The 14,890-nt window shown below is 39.1% G+C and overlaps 1 protein-coding gene across 1 annotated transcript; it reads right to left on the reverse strand.

The window, feature by feature from the left end:
- Positions 1-11,006: 11,006 nt before the first annotated feature.
- RPRML (reprimo like) lies at positions 11,007-14,890 on the reverse strand. The gene has a single exon (XM_042471510.1). The coding sequence runs from the start codon at positions 14,484-14,486 to the stop codon at positions 14,148-14,150; it is 339 nt and encodes a 112-aa protein (XP_042327444.1). The 5' UTR covers positions 14,487-14,890; the 3' UTR covers positions 11,007-14,147.

A 14,890-nucleotide genomic window follows, 5' to 3' on the forward strand; every position in this document is an offset into this window, starting at 1 on the left:
AAAGATCTATGCTGATGGCAGTGGTAGGGTCTCCCATGTCAGACAGGCGTTTATTGAGGAACTGAATTGAATGTGCCAAACAGCTACTGTGCAGCAGCAGTAATGGTGTGTGTGTGTGTGTGTGTGTGTGTGTGTGATGCTGGCAGAGGAGCTCTCAGAGATGATGACAATGTAACCATAGTGAACACTTTTAGTTCTGTGAAGAAGGAAGCATGGTAAACCCCCTTTGAATGCCCCCCCACAAAAACCCTATAAGACAATCCAAAATTAAACAAGAGATAGTGCCAAAAGTAAAACTCCCAGGTTGAAAGGCACTCAACAAACTACTGGGATATAATACAATACTGAGGCACTATACATGTTACATATTTGTGGGGATTCTGTTCTGGACCTCCACCTGTGCAGGTGTCAAAAACTGCAGGACCTCATGTCCTGTTGGTTTTAATGGCGACAAGCCATGCATGCAGCCATGGTGATACCCTGTGCATGTGGCCACAGCAATGTGCTGTGCACGTGGCTGCAGTGATGTGGCCATGTGCACACATTGCCATGGGGTAAATAGGGTGGAGCCATCCACAGATGCTCAAATTTGCAGATGGTAAGCCCACAGTGGGGACAGGATGAGTATATAGGAACATGGAATATAAGAAGCATGAACTAGGGGAAACTTAGACACAATCTTCAAGCAAACAAAGCGGCAACTCTATATGTGGACATCATCTAATGGCCAATATAGAAATCAAATAGACTACATCATTGCAAAGAGAAGTTATGAAAGTTGGAGGAAGGCACATTAACAATTTAAGATATGCAGATGATACTATACTGCAAGCAGAAAATAGGAAAGAGGTGGAACAATTACTGAAGAAAGCCATGGATGAAAGTGCATAGGCAGGTTTACAGTTGAACATTAAGAAAACAAAAATAGTGACCATAGATGATTTACACAATTTGAAAGTAAATGATGAAGATATTGAAATATTTCAAGGTTTTCCATACTTTGGCTTAATCATTAATCAGAATGGAAACTGCAGTCAAGAAATCAGAACACTAGGCCTTAGAAGAGCAGCTATGAATGAACTAGACAAGATCCTGAGTTGTATCGTTGGCCTGTTACAGACTGCCAAAATAAAGCTGCTTCGGGTCTCTTTGCTGATATGCTGTTTAAATGATGCATGGGTCCTAAGAGTCTGGAGGTCACGCCAAAGCCACACTCCATTCCTAAGCACTGGAGAGCAGCTTTGGTGCAGCTTCTGGATTCTTAGGACTCATGCATCATTTAAATAGCATACCTCCAAAGAGACCCGAAGCAGCTTTATTTTGGCAGTCTGTAACAGGCCATTGAATACTAAAGTTAGGATTGTCCACGGCATTGTATTTCCAGTTTCTATATCAGGTTATGAAAACTGGACGAAGAAAGCTGATAGAAAGAAAATTAGCACATATGAATGTCTTGAAGAAGAGTTCTATGGATACACTGAACTGCTAAAAAGATAAATATATGAGTACCAGAGGAAATCAAGCCTGAAGTCTCCTAGAAGACAAGATGACTAAACAGACTGTCATACTTTGGACAGATCATGAGAAGACTTAACTCACTAGAAAAGACAATCATGCTTGGGAACATAGGAGGCAATAGGAAAAGAGGAAGACCATATTACAGATGGATATACTCCATCAAGGAGGCCACGGCCCTGCATCTGCAAGACCTGAGCTGGGCTGTTGATGATAAGGTGACTTGAAGGTCTCTTATTCACAGGGTCACCATAAATCGGAATTGACTTGACTGCAGTTAACTTGCAGTTAACAAGTTTCCACAACAGAATTGTTCAAGGTTAAAGCTGCCTTGTTTAGATGTGGAAAGGACATATGTATCTTTAAGGCACTGGCCAGAAGCAATGAAAAGTTATTTCTACTGCATATGGTCGAATGTTTCCTCTTTGTGCAAGTCTTACAACACTATATATTACAAAATTCCATCATAGATGGCTTGATATTTTAAAATGTTGTATGTAGGTCATTGACAGTTGCGTATCATGGAGAAAATAAAAAGGCAAAGCACATCCAATTAATTCATCTCTATTCCAGGAGAAAACTGATTATTAATTTCAGTCCTCTTGTAATTGTTAAAATGTACAGTCCTCTCCTGTGATTAAGAATTTGACAATTGTGTTTGATTTGGGTTATTAGAAAACGAACCTTTGGTGTTATTTTTCATTATTCAGGTTAACAAACAACAGGTTGGGAGACAGAACTGTTTTATAATTAGCTCTTTAGAAGAAAGCATAGAGATAGAGTAGAGGAACTGTACACCATTTTTATATCATGAAATAATTAACACTGGGGAGGAGGGAAGAAATCAAGCCATGAGCCTGGGTTTGTGAGACCTGAGAACTAGTGACACGCACACAAAAATATATATGGGAACAACAGCATAAATTTTCATGAATGGTAGCCCACTTCATTAAACGCATGGAATATTTCCTGAGTAGGTAGGCATTTGGACACAGGGTCCGATGGGATTGATCCACAGGGGAATAAAAATGCAAAAAGTACAAACAATTTATTATTACGTCAACTGTGGTCATTTTATAAACAGTTGTCAGGAGGTGAGCGAGATATCTTAGTACATATAGAAAGATTTACATGTGTAGTAATAAAAAGCCTTTTTCCAGTTCCAGAATTAGAGACAGTTTCACCAAGGTGCCTCACATTGTACTTGAAATAATCATATAAACCTATCATGAGTCAAATGTTTTAAAGCTTTTGAACAACGGCACAGCAGTAATTTTCTTTTACAATTCAGAGCACCTCATACTTTAAATAAAACAAGCTTAAAACCCTACGTGAGAAAAACAACAATAATGCAGAGCACTCCAGATATTAGTCTGAAGTATAAAGAAGCAAAGAGGTCTTCAAGGTCCAAAATAGACTGCAGAAATAATCCACTTTGAGACCGCTTTATCTGCCCTGGCTCAATGCTAGAGAATTCTGGGAACTGTAGTGTTTGTGAGACATTGAGCCTTCTCTGTCAGAGCGCTCTGGGGCCACAATAAACTACAGTTCCCATGATTCCCTAGCATTGAGCCAGGACAGTTAAAGCAGACTCAAACTGTATTATTACTGCAGTGTGGATGCAACCTGTGAAAAGTTAAATTGCAGTGGCACACTTTCAAAGCACTAGCCAGTGTTGGAAATACCAACGCCTTGATCTACTTATTCAACCCTGTCTAGAGCTGGGGTCTAGGGAGCTGTGTGATGAACCCTAATGTTTTAAAATACAGCTCTCATCTTGCTTTTGGTTAAGATTATTGCTGTGTTACTACCTTTAAACAGCATCTTATTAATTATAATTGCTATGGCAATGATGAGCCAAGCTAGATTGCTATGGTAACTGTTTCTTTTCTTTTTTTTAAAGTTTTTAATTGGATATATATTTTTCCCCTTGTAATTTACTCCTCCTCCTTTTCCATTATGCTTCATTCTGGCCTCAAATTTAGCAACAGAGAGGTCCATTTCTCAATAAATAAGACCAAATGACTTGCAGTGGAAGAGAGGTGGGATTGAATGACACCACCATTTTGAACACATACGTTACTGTGTCATCCTTTCACCAACCTGTCACTGCTGTTATTGCACCAATATTATAAATGGGAGATTGCAGCAGAGGGATGATGGTGAATTGCCATGGACATCTCTTTGAGTTCATAGAGAGTTGGAACATCTTGAATGATAGCTCAGTCCCTTAATAACTATGAAGCCACTAAGGGCAACTCTGTTGATTTAGCAATCACTCATCTTTATGCCTTTTGGAAAACCTTTGTTGTGTTGTATCCTTCAAAGTTCTTCAATTGCAGTGGTGGTCGGTGGCCTCCATGTCAATGAAGTATTGAATCCACTCTCAATTTCAGTTGGAACTTTAAATGAGTTATCCAAAATGCTGACAGATGACACCTCTTGGATAAGTCATTTCAGATTTGGACTAAAACCAGAGGTGGACTCACCATTTGGCCATAAACCTTACTAAGTACCATTGGACCAGTTATACCATCTTTCAGCCTGATCTACTCAAAATGATGTTGGAAGTGAAAACATGAGGAAGCGGACAATGTATATTGCATTGCTTTGAGTTCTTGGGAGGAAAGATATACAGAATGAATAAATAAATTTATTTTTGTGAATTCTAATTACACTGACCTGATCTGTACCTCCAGAATTAATGTGTGGATTGCAAAGTAATTACCCCTGAGTATTCCAGCTTGGTTCTTTGCTCAAAGATGTATATAAAAAATACATTTTAAGATATGAATTCTGAGACAAAGATTTAGAAATATGCATTTTGAGAGACAGTGCATCCAAAATTAAGGTATATTTAGAACTGCCAACTCAATGCAGATACAGGAAGGAGCTAATTTGTAGATAAAAACTTAGAATGACATGGATCAGAAAGAGGTGGATTAGTGAGTCACCTAGTCGAAATGGAAAGCAAAGGGAATGGAGCAGAGCTGGGAAACTTGCAGTCCTCTATATGCTGAGCTCCTGTTTCCAACAACCCAGGATGACATAGATGGCAGCAGCAGTTTAGCAAGATCTGGAGGGCCAAACGTTCCCTAGTCCTGTATGGTGACCTGGCCAGGCAGGATGAGTTAACCTTGCCCTTTTTAATTCCCCGATGACTATAGCACAGGTACCAGAACATCGGGATATTGTCACCCTAAATATCCATTTTTGCACATCCTCCAACTACTGTATCTTGATTTGTCAAGGGCAGTCCTGATTAATTTTCAGCTGCTTTTACAATATCCTGGTTGTTTTTTATGGGTTTTCCTGGCTATCTGGCCACCTTCTAGAAGAGCTTGTTCATGCCGTTTTGCTAGCATCCGTGGTTGGCATCTTCTGAAGATGGCATCTCTGAAGATGCCAGCCACAGATGCTGATGAAACGACAGGAACAAACTCTTCTAGAACATGGCCACATAGCCTGGAAAACCCACACAAAACTGTGGATGCCAGCCATGAAAGCCTTCAACTTAACAATGTCCTGGTTCCTTTTGCCTTCCCCCACTTTTCCCTTTGATCCTTGGCTTACTTCAGTTGGTGCAAACTGAGTTCAAAGTGCAGAAGTAATTTGCATTCATTTTGTCATTGCTGCTGCTACTACCAACACCAACACTACACCAGTAACATGCTTTACACCCCTGCTATTAATCTCCATAACAATCCTATAAAACAGATTTGCAGACTAATAACGATGGCCCAAGGTTTGTAGAGTGGTAGTAATGGTATGTATTCATCTTAAAAAGTAACTTTTCAAGTTTGTGAGATGTGGCCCACCAATATGGCTTTAAAATACATTAATATTTATTATGAGAGCCAATGTGGTGTAATGGTTAACACATTGAACTAAGGAGCTGGACAGCAAGGTTTGAATTCCAGCTCAGCCATGTAAACCCACTGGGCGACCTTGGGCAAGTCAACCTTCGAGAATTGTGTCTGAGAGAAAAAGGCTGTGTGGGATAGTAGCTACTGGCTGAGTTTCCTGCCAATAGGGCCCTCTCCCTCACCTTTCAATCCAAATATGCATACATTACCCATGTTAAACCACAGTAGAATATGCTAACTTCCAGTATAATGTACTGTACTATTACACTGCATTTAATATTAGTGCATATATTAAAACAGCTTGGTCATTCAGTATCAGCACTGTTACCAATAATAGTACAGTAGTACGTTTTTCAGGTATAGGTCCTCATCATGACTGTCTCTGTGGGGACACCCACAAGAGGACTAAAAAAAGATGCAGGCAGTTGAATTGATATATATTAAAACACACACACATATCCTTAGTAATTTGCATCTCCATCAGAAATAAGATTATTATTTTTTTTTGTAAAAATAAATGGCTTTGCTGACTCAAGGCTAGGCCATCTCAAAATATTTGGGTTTATATAGGAATAGTGTATGCTGATATATTCTTGCTGGGACAAAACAATTTCATTTCCAAATTACTGTGGGGATTGCAGCTACATTCAGAAGGAAACGAGGACCCCAAAGAGGGTGGCAGATGATATCATAATCCCTGCTAATCCAAAAGTGCTGGGGCTTTGACCTTTGTGAGCCCTGGCTCCATTATTTCTCACTACTGGGAAAGACCATGGTCTCTACTAAGGTTACTGGAGCCTTTCCAGACAAAGGGCACCTCATTCTAACAGTACAACTGTTCTGCTTTTTCTTCTTAATAAAATTATAACCATGAGCAAAAGTAGATAATAGTAGTAGTAACTGTAGTAGAAAAACAGGACAAAGTTAAAAGTAGAGGATGATGTTATCTTAACCTCCTCATCCCCAATATTTAGTGAATGCAACAGAACAGAACAATCAGAACAGTCGTGATGAAATCTTCATACACAATACTACAAGTTTCATGTTTTTTTATGGGATCACTAGGGGAAGAATTAGAATCTCACAGAAAAAAGGTGAGAATCAACAGGCTGGTTGTTTTTTGCTTTGCCATTCGCTCTATCCTGGGTATATCAGGTAGAGTCTATTCCCAAACAAAACTAGGGTCTTCCTCTCAATAACATAATACATTTTCTGCCCTCATCAGGTACTACTGTCCCTTGCTTATGTCTCACTATATTCTGTTCTATTTAACCTTTTAGTCCCCAGGTTCTTGAGGGCATGAGTCCTGGAGACGTTGTTCCACTATTAGACAGAGTGAGAACCAAATGAGACAACACATCTAGCCCTTTTGGGTTAATACCGTAGTGCACAATTTTCCTTGCATATGTGACTTGTATTTAGCATACCTTTTTGCCACTGATCTTTTCCACTTAACTCTGAGGCAACCATCTCAGTCAGATTTCCTAGTGAGTCATGAAAGGGCCACAAATTATTGTCGGTTGCATTTTTGCTGTTGTTGAGCCCTCCCTAGAATGATCAAGTCTGCTTGCAAGCTATCCTATGTGTGCTTACTTAGGAGTAAGCTGCACTGAACACATAGAGGGTACTTTTAGGTTAGTGATTCCCACAGTTTGGTCCTTCAGGTGTTTTGGACTTCAGCTCCCAGAAGTTCCAGCCATCTTGGCTAATGATCAAGGATTCTGGGAACTCCAGTCCAAAACACCTGCAAGACCAGAGTTTGGGGAATTTGGGGATCACTGTTCTTGGTAGACACTGCACTTGTACAAGCCTTCATATTTAAGCATTTTAAAATGTTAATTGATGTTGAAAGGTAATTTGTCTTCCCCTGCAAGTACTTGCAAGTGTGCAACATTAAGAACAACCTGCATATCAAAGTGGAGCCGCCCCTCCTCTAAAATGGAGTCCTTAGTGGTAGATTTGCTTCTTGTTCTCATCCAACTTAATGTCTTGTGCTGTCCTGTCAGATGTGCTCACACGTTTTCCCTGCTCCCTTGTGTTAGTGTCACAGCATAAACACAGCCCTGCTGTGAGAGCTTCTTTTTTAAAAAATTATTGCATGAATGTAAAAATAACATTTGAATTTTATGATCCTGGTGCTTTTTCAGTTTTGCCTTGCTGTAGAAATATAATTTGTCTATTGACCTGCCAAAGTCATCTCTGTGCAAATTATTTAATGGAACTTACTCAAATACCCATCTCGACATGGTGACTTCATTAAGGCCTTTTGTTATACCTGGATGCCTGCTTCCCCATGCCCCTGCCAACCTCTGTCTTGTCATTGTAGTGATAAAGAAAGGGAGAAAAGCCAATTATAACATCCTCTAACAATCTACCTCTGGTTACAAGCACGAGAGACTCGTCTTTCTTGCTTGCTTGGTTCCATTTTATTGAACTTGTTTAAGTTATGTGCCTGGCATCAGGTGTCCAGAACCAGCTGCCTTCCACCACTTACCCACCTCCTTGCTCCAGGGAGATTTTGTGTCCTTTATTCTCTCTCACATGCCAGCATTTGGCTGTGAAAATATCTCATTGCTTTTGAATACTTCCAATGCACTTAGGGCTAAGCTTATACCAATGCTCAAGATAGTGAACACTTTTCTTCTGGTTTTAATTTATTGAATTATTTACTAAGTGTTTGCAGGAAGCTGCTGATTTCAAGATAGGAAATCATGGGTGAGGAATGTTTTACATCTTTCTCATCCTCTCAATTGTCTACTCAAAATTGCTGAGATGTTTGACCTTACCACCCTTATCTTTTAAGCTTTTTATTTGAAACAAAAGCGGTTTACTCTTCATTCCCCAGATGAAGCAATGTTCAGATCAGTCTTTTCAGGGTTAGCTTCTTTATAGCATTGGAAGTACATGGGTGCAGGAAACTACTGTAGCAGAGAAATGAGGCAATGCAGGTTCAGAAACAGATACCTCCCACCAGCAGGAGGAAAAGTCATGGATAGGGATGGCTGTCGCAGATATTCTCCTCTCAGTATATTTGAATTAGTCCTTCCTGGTATCAACTTGAATGCAGTAGAAAAGAAAAGAACAAGGATAAGGGATTTGCAGAAAAAATGTTTGTACACTTCTACAAATACAAACTTAAAAGCAGTATGCCTCATGGTGAACCCAGTGGTGATCCTCTAGCATATGGCTGAGGGATCATAATTACCATACCCTCCAAATGTCCAGATTTGGCAAGGCCAGTCCTAATTAATTCTCTGTCATCCCACCTTTTCGGCTGCTTTTAAAATATCCCAGTTTCTCTCTCCTTTGCCTACTTGCCTCCTTCATTTGCATCTTATTTCAGTTCTTGCAAATTGAATTCAATGTGCACAAGTAGTTTGCACTCCATTAGCTCAGTGGGGGCAAAATCTTACTCTTCCCAGAGGGTCAGGCAAAACCATACTGCTTTTGCCTTCCCTGGCTTGCATGTTCGTCCTCATTAATACCTTTTGCCATCTTGACCACAATCTGATGTTGCTTGGCCACACATGTCCCGTTTTTTACATGTGCAGTGTTGGAGGGTATGCCTCGCTGTATGACAATGGGGAGAGTGTTAAATTTTGAAAGCAACTAATGGCACAGCGAAAGAACTATGCTTTGTTCTCAGAAGAATACTGACAATTTACTATATGTAAATAACTGAATGGCCAAACAGAGAGCAAAATACAACAAAATCCAAAGTAAACCACACAGTGATACTAAATACTATTTTAAATGACACAAATATATGATAGTTCCTTGCTAGGAAATGGTTTCCACCTTTGATCTTCAGCTTCTCTATGCGTGACACTCAGAAGAAAAATTATAAAACAGCAGAAACAGCAGTAGCAGTATTTGATGGTGCAAAATAAAATAATTTATTAAAATATCCTATATTTCTATAATTTCTACAGTTTGCAGAATCTAGCTTCTTTTGGGACAAATCTTGGACTGCTTGTACTCAGGTATATAGATCTATTTATGGACCCTTTCTGAGAGCAATGAATACAAACTGATATGGAAAAACCCGCATGCAAAAACCTCTTGCAAAGGTAGTGCTAATACCGATATGGCTGTTAATATACCAGTGTTAATGCTGATGACTCTTTCTCTCCCTTTCAAGCTGGAAACACAACATGACAACCCTGAATTTGCAATCAGTGCTGTAGACTAGATAAGAATTACATATGTCCTTTCATATTTATTACTCTGTCATCCTAGAAATCCAATCCAGTGGCAATGCTTTTTTCTTTTCTTTTTTAAAAAATAGAGAGTGTCAAATGGAAAGAGTCTTTAGGCAATGCTAGGACACCAGATCTTGTTATTTTAGAACTTAATTTCTTAACAATGACTTCTAAATTGGCTTGTATTTTGCCTTCTTTACCTTCATTAACATATGTTCACCCTTTTCAGTGCATCTTAGTATAAAATTGGCCCGTTCCAAATATAGAAAGAAAACCCAAGCCTCTGAATCAATGTTCTCTAACTGGAAACAAAGAACTGAAAGGGCTTTCCCCCCATAATGTGTGTGTGTGTGTGTGTGTGTGTGTGTGTGTTTTTCTTCAAACAGGAAACAGGCCCATATGACCTATATGAGCTGGATATATATTTACTCTGTCTCATGGAACAAGGAACTCCATTCATTTGAGGAAGTAGACCTACATCTTTCACACAGTCTCAAAGGTACTGCAAGATCCCTTTCCAAGTATCAAAGAATAGTGTTCTAGCTTCGTGGGGATTTTTTTTCCAGCTAGGCGAGCTGCTTCTCAGTTACCAATAGTCATATTTACAGCAGACTTGCTATAATAAACAGAGATTACATTACTCACACCTATGACTAAATTTGGAGCCAAACCAATCCCCTGAGTGATTTGCCCTGTGTCATATTTTCTCTGAAGTGATAAAAACATAAGAAGAGGCATGTTGAATCATACCAAGGGTTTATCTAGTCTATAGGCCTATTCACACAGTGGCCAACCAGTGGTTTATGGGAAACCTACCAGCAACACTTGAATGCAATAGATCGAACCCTCCTTTTCATGTTCTTTAGCAACAGTTATACAGAGACCTATAGCACCTGTTACTGGAGGAATATATATCTAGCATGATTAGTAGCCAATGACAGCTCTAGCTTCCATTAATTTATCTAGTCTTTCATTTTAAGCTGTCCAGTTTGGTGATCATTACTATATCCTTTTGCAGTGAATTCTACAGTGATACTATATCCCGTGTGAAGAAACATACAGCTCACAGCACAGTCCTATACATGGAGCATGGTTCTATATACAGTCCTTCTTAGAATGGGGGGAATGACGGGGTCCAGTCTAAAGAAACTTAGCATATGGCAGCACTGGGACAGAGTTTGGCTTTGCTTAGTAATAGCTGGTGGCTTCAGTGCTAATGGGTGTGTGAATTCACTTCAGGTTTTATGAGCTATGCAAGGTCCTAAGCCTATTTTGAGGATGGAGTTCTACCCCTTGATATCTCCTTTAAAGTTCTGACTGAAACTCCATCTCCACAGACACGGAAATTGTAAGACACCATGATTGTCTCTTGTCTAATGACTGTTGGATGGAGTATTTGTATGCACAAATAAGTCCCACTAGGTTCAATTTACTTATTTTATTTAGGAACTGATACGCTGATATTCAAAACAGGAATTTTCTCAAGACAGCTTATAGTAAACGTGACGCAATTTAAAAACAATATCTACAAACATCTTAAAGCCACAGCATAAAACAATTGCCCAGTCAGAACAGTAAAAATCATATTACAATTTAAGAGCAGAGAGAACAATGACAGTTTAAAAGTTCAGCTCATTCATTACAGTAAAAAGTGGATTGAAACAATTTTTTTTAAAAAAATAGTCTTAAGATCTAACCCCTTTGAAACTAACAAGGAGGGAGCTAACTTTATTTCCTTCAGTAGAGAGTTCTATAGATGTGGGGCACTTATGGAAAAGGCCACTGTCTTTTATGCTTGCTGACTCAACTCATCCTAATGGTAAGACCACTCATCTTCTCAATGGCTCATTTTCATGTGGTTTTGCAAGGTGCAGCAGTTATTCCTTGTTAAGTATGTATACGATTGCAACTTCAGACTGGGATTCTCACTTCCAGATTTCTAACTCAGGGTTAGACTTCTTGCGAGCTGCTACACTGAACAAAGTCTACAACATAGGTTGTTCCACCTCTTTTTGTTGCATGCCTGGAGAAGGAAAAAGCTGGGCTTATTAAGCACCTAACAGCACATGGTGCATGGTGATAGCAGTACTTGGTAAAGTCCCTTTTCTGGACTACAGCTCCCTGAATCCCTCGCCAACATGGCCAGTGGCTGAGTGACTCTGGGACTTTATAGTCTCCCAAAATAGTTTTTACAAACGCTGATCTTTCTCTTTAGAAATGCGATGACCAAATGGGTTAAGGGAGGTATAGATTGACAGTGTTTGAGAAGAGTTTTTAAACTGGAAAATTATAATGTTTTCTTTTAAATAGCTGCAGCAACCGAATGTTGGATTTCCACTGAGGAGGGCCTGGGTGAGAATTCCAGTCTAAAGTTGCAATCACATACATAGGACAAGCAATAACTGCTAGCAACATGGCAAAACCACATGAAAATGAGCTATTGGTAATCTTGGGCAAACAAGGTGCTGTTTATGTCTCAGCCTGCCCTACCTCATGGGATGTCATGAGGACAAAATGGACATTACTAACAGGCTATTATTATTATTATTATTATTATTATTATTATTATTATTATTTTCTTATATCCCGCCTTTCTCCCTATATAGGGACTGTGCTCTGTAGTTGGCAGAGTAACTTTCCACTTGCTTGCTGATGCTTAAATTTCAGCATAGCATTTTTTTTAAAAATAGGAACAACTTCTAAGTTAACAATTCTTAAAGTAGAATAAAATTTTAGTATTTTCCCCATGTCTAGGAGTTCTACAAGGATACAAAACAAATGGTGAAACAAATCAAATATTTGCATAATTTCATACAATTTGCAAATTTACAAATTTATATATACAGATCAATGTTAATTTCTACTGTATTATAGCTGTTTAGGGAACCCCGACCCCTACTACATCCTGCCATCATCTCTGGTCACAGGTTGTGGTAGCTGGGGCTGGTAGAAGCTTTAATCTCAAACATCTAGAGGGTATCATGTTGAGGAAGACTATGGTTTCAATATTCTCCCCCTTTTTAGCTGCCATCACATTAATGAAAAAGAATATACAGTAAAAGAAACAGGAACTGAGTAGTTTATTTTCTGTGCCCATATTAATGGAGATAATTTTACTGAGCAAAGAGAGGCCAAGACCCTTCCTCTGTTAATTTTTCTTCAGATTGGATTCTGGATTTTTACATCTTATAAGGTTAGAAGGTAAAACGAATATCAATTTGCAGGCAGTAAAGCAGACTAATCCCTTTCAGAGATACCTTTGCAGGTTCTTCTGTGAATCCCTAGGTCTTTGCAATTTGACAGAGCAGCCTTCCACTTACTTGCTGTTGCTTAAATTTTAGCATAGCATTTTTAAAAACAGGAACAACTTCTGATTTAACCATTCTTAAAACATCTGAACAAGAGTAACGTATTACTCGACTTGTAGGGTAGAGATTCAAAAATAGAGGAACTCCCACCTTGCTATCCCCTTTGCCATTATTTATAACAACATTTCCAAAGAATTAACGTATTATTACACTGTATTGGGGGGGGGGGAATCTCTGTGTACATTTTATTACAAAAATACTTCAAATAATTCCAGATAGAGGGCTCTTAGCATTATGAATCAAAAAGCATTGTGTAGCTATCCCCTCTTTAATGAATTTTTGTTTGTGTGGTAAGCAAAAAAGATGGACAAAATGGGAAAAATATGGAAAGGTTCTAAATGGAAGACAAGCATAACTGGGCACCTACCCTTCAGGAACAATCCCAAGAATAAGACAAGCACAATAAAAACTTTGTCTGAAAACATCTCCATTTGAGATTAGGTGTAAGCACATATGCAGGCACATGCACACACTCACACACTGAAACTAAGACCCCTCATTTGTGGCACAAAATTTCATCCATGAGCTCTGCCAATTTACAGAACTTTCCCACCCTGCATTCCATACACATGTACAAAGAAATATACAAAGACCTCAAATTTTTGCATCATATTAGTATGTATCACAATCACTTTAAGATACTTAACAGGCATCTTTCCTCTGCACAGAATCACAGGAGTTTGGGTTAGGCATCTGAATGTGAACACCTGTCTCATGTAACAAAAGCTTTGTGTGTCCAGTCACCGGTATCCAAGGGAAACAGAATAAAAAGACTAGTACATCTTCACTTTTTTCTTTTCCTCGCACATAGACTGTTCATGCAAAACATATCACATTTCTACATGCAGCATTAGACAGAAATTTAACTTTGCACAGAACTTGATACACAGATTTCTCTCTCTCTCTCTCTTTTTGTTTTAAACACAAGGACTTTACCACTTATGATGCACACATACATACGCTAAATCTTTCCCTTTCACTCCCTCCCTCCCTTCTTTTAGTTTCTTCTTTCCTTCTTTTTCTTTCGTTCTTCTCTTTTTCCCCCCTTCTCATTTCTTCCCTTTTAATGTTACTCCATCCAGCAGCATGATGCTACCAGTCTCTTCTTCTTCTTCCAAACTCTGCAATGGAATTCCATACTTGCAACAACACTCCACATGCCAGTCACATATTGAGAAATGCTCCAAGTTATTTTCTTAATACAGTCCCATGATTGAAATACCAACGTCTTTTGACGGCCGCCGATCTTTGACCAAAAAGTTGATCATGCTCTCTGATTTAATGAGCAGATTGCAGCCCAGAAAGAAGACCCCAAAGACCACAGTCAAGGATAGGATGCAAAGAACTGCAATCTGGACCACCCGGGTGATGAAAAGGTTCCTTTCATCAGGGATCAGGACTGAGGCTCCCCCATCGCTGGCCACCACTGTTCCTGTCCCATTGCAGCAGCCAATCAAAGTGCTGCCCAGATCTTGGGATCGGTTGGAATACACACCTTCTTCTACTAATGTCTGATTAAACAATGTACCATTCATTTTTATATTCAAATCCACCAGATTTTCCAGAAAATAAGAGGTAAGCAAAGAAACCTCTTTTTATAGATGGCCCTTTATATATATAATATGAAGACTCCTCAGCAAGCAGTTGGTCTGTCTCACTCCTTGATTCCTTTTCACAAAAACAACTCCAAAAAGATGAAGAGATGGAAATGATAAACCAATACAAGGAAGGACCCTCTGATCAGCACTGTTCTGCCAAATCTTTAAGGAAAACAAGTCAATTCAGGAACAAAAATTTCCAGGCACTGGAAAGAATGTGCAGTCAGTCAGACTAAGAACTCAGGAGATGCACGTTGTAAAGTCTCTTAAGCAGCACGATTAAAAAAAAAAACCTCTCTCACACAAAAACTCCACCCCAACTGCTCCTAAGCACCACCTTC

The sequence above is a fragment of the Sceloporus undulatus genome, chromosome 6 (assembly GCF_019175285.1).
Source record: "Sceloporus undulatus isolate JIND9_A2432 ecotype Alabama chromosome 6, SceUnd_v1.1, whole genome shotgun sequence".
NCBI classification, from domain to species: Eukaryota; Metazoa; Chordata; class Lepidosauria; order Squamata; family Phrynosomatidae; genus Sceloporus; species Sceloporus undulatus.

Excerpts from the sequence above, each read along its gene's own strand:
- RPRML (XM_042471510.1), bottom strand. The coding sequence starts at position 14,486 with ATGAATGGTACATTGTTTAATCAGACATTAGTAGAAGAAGGTGTGTAT.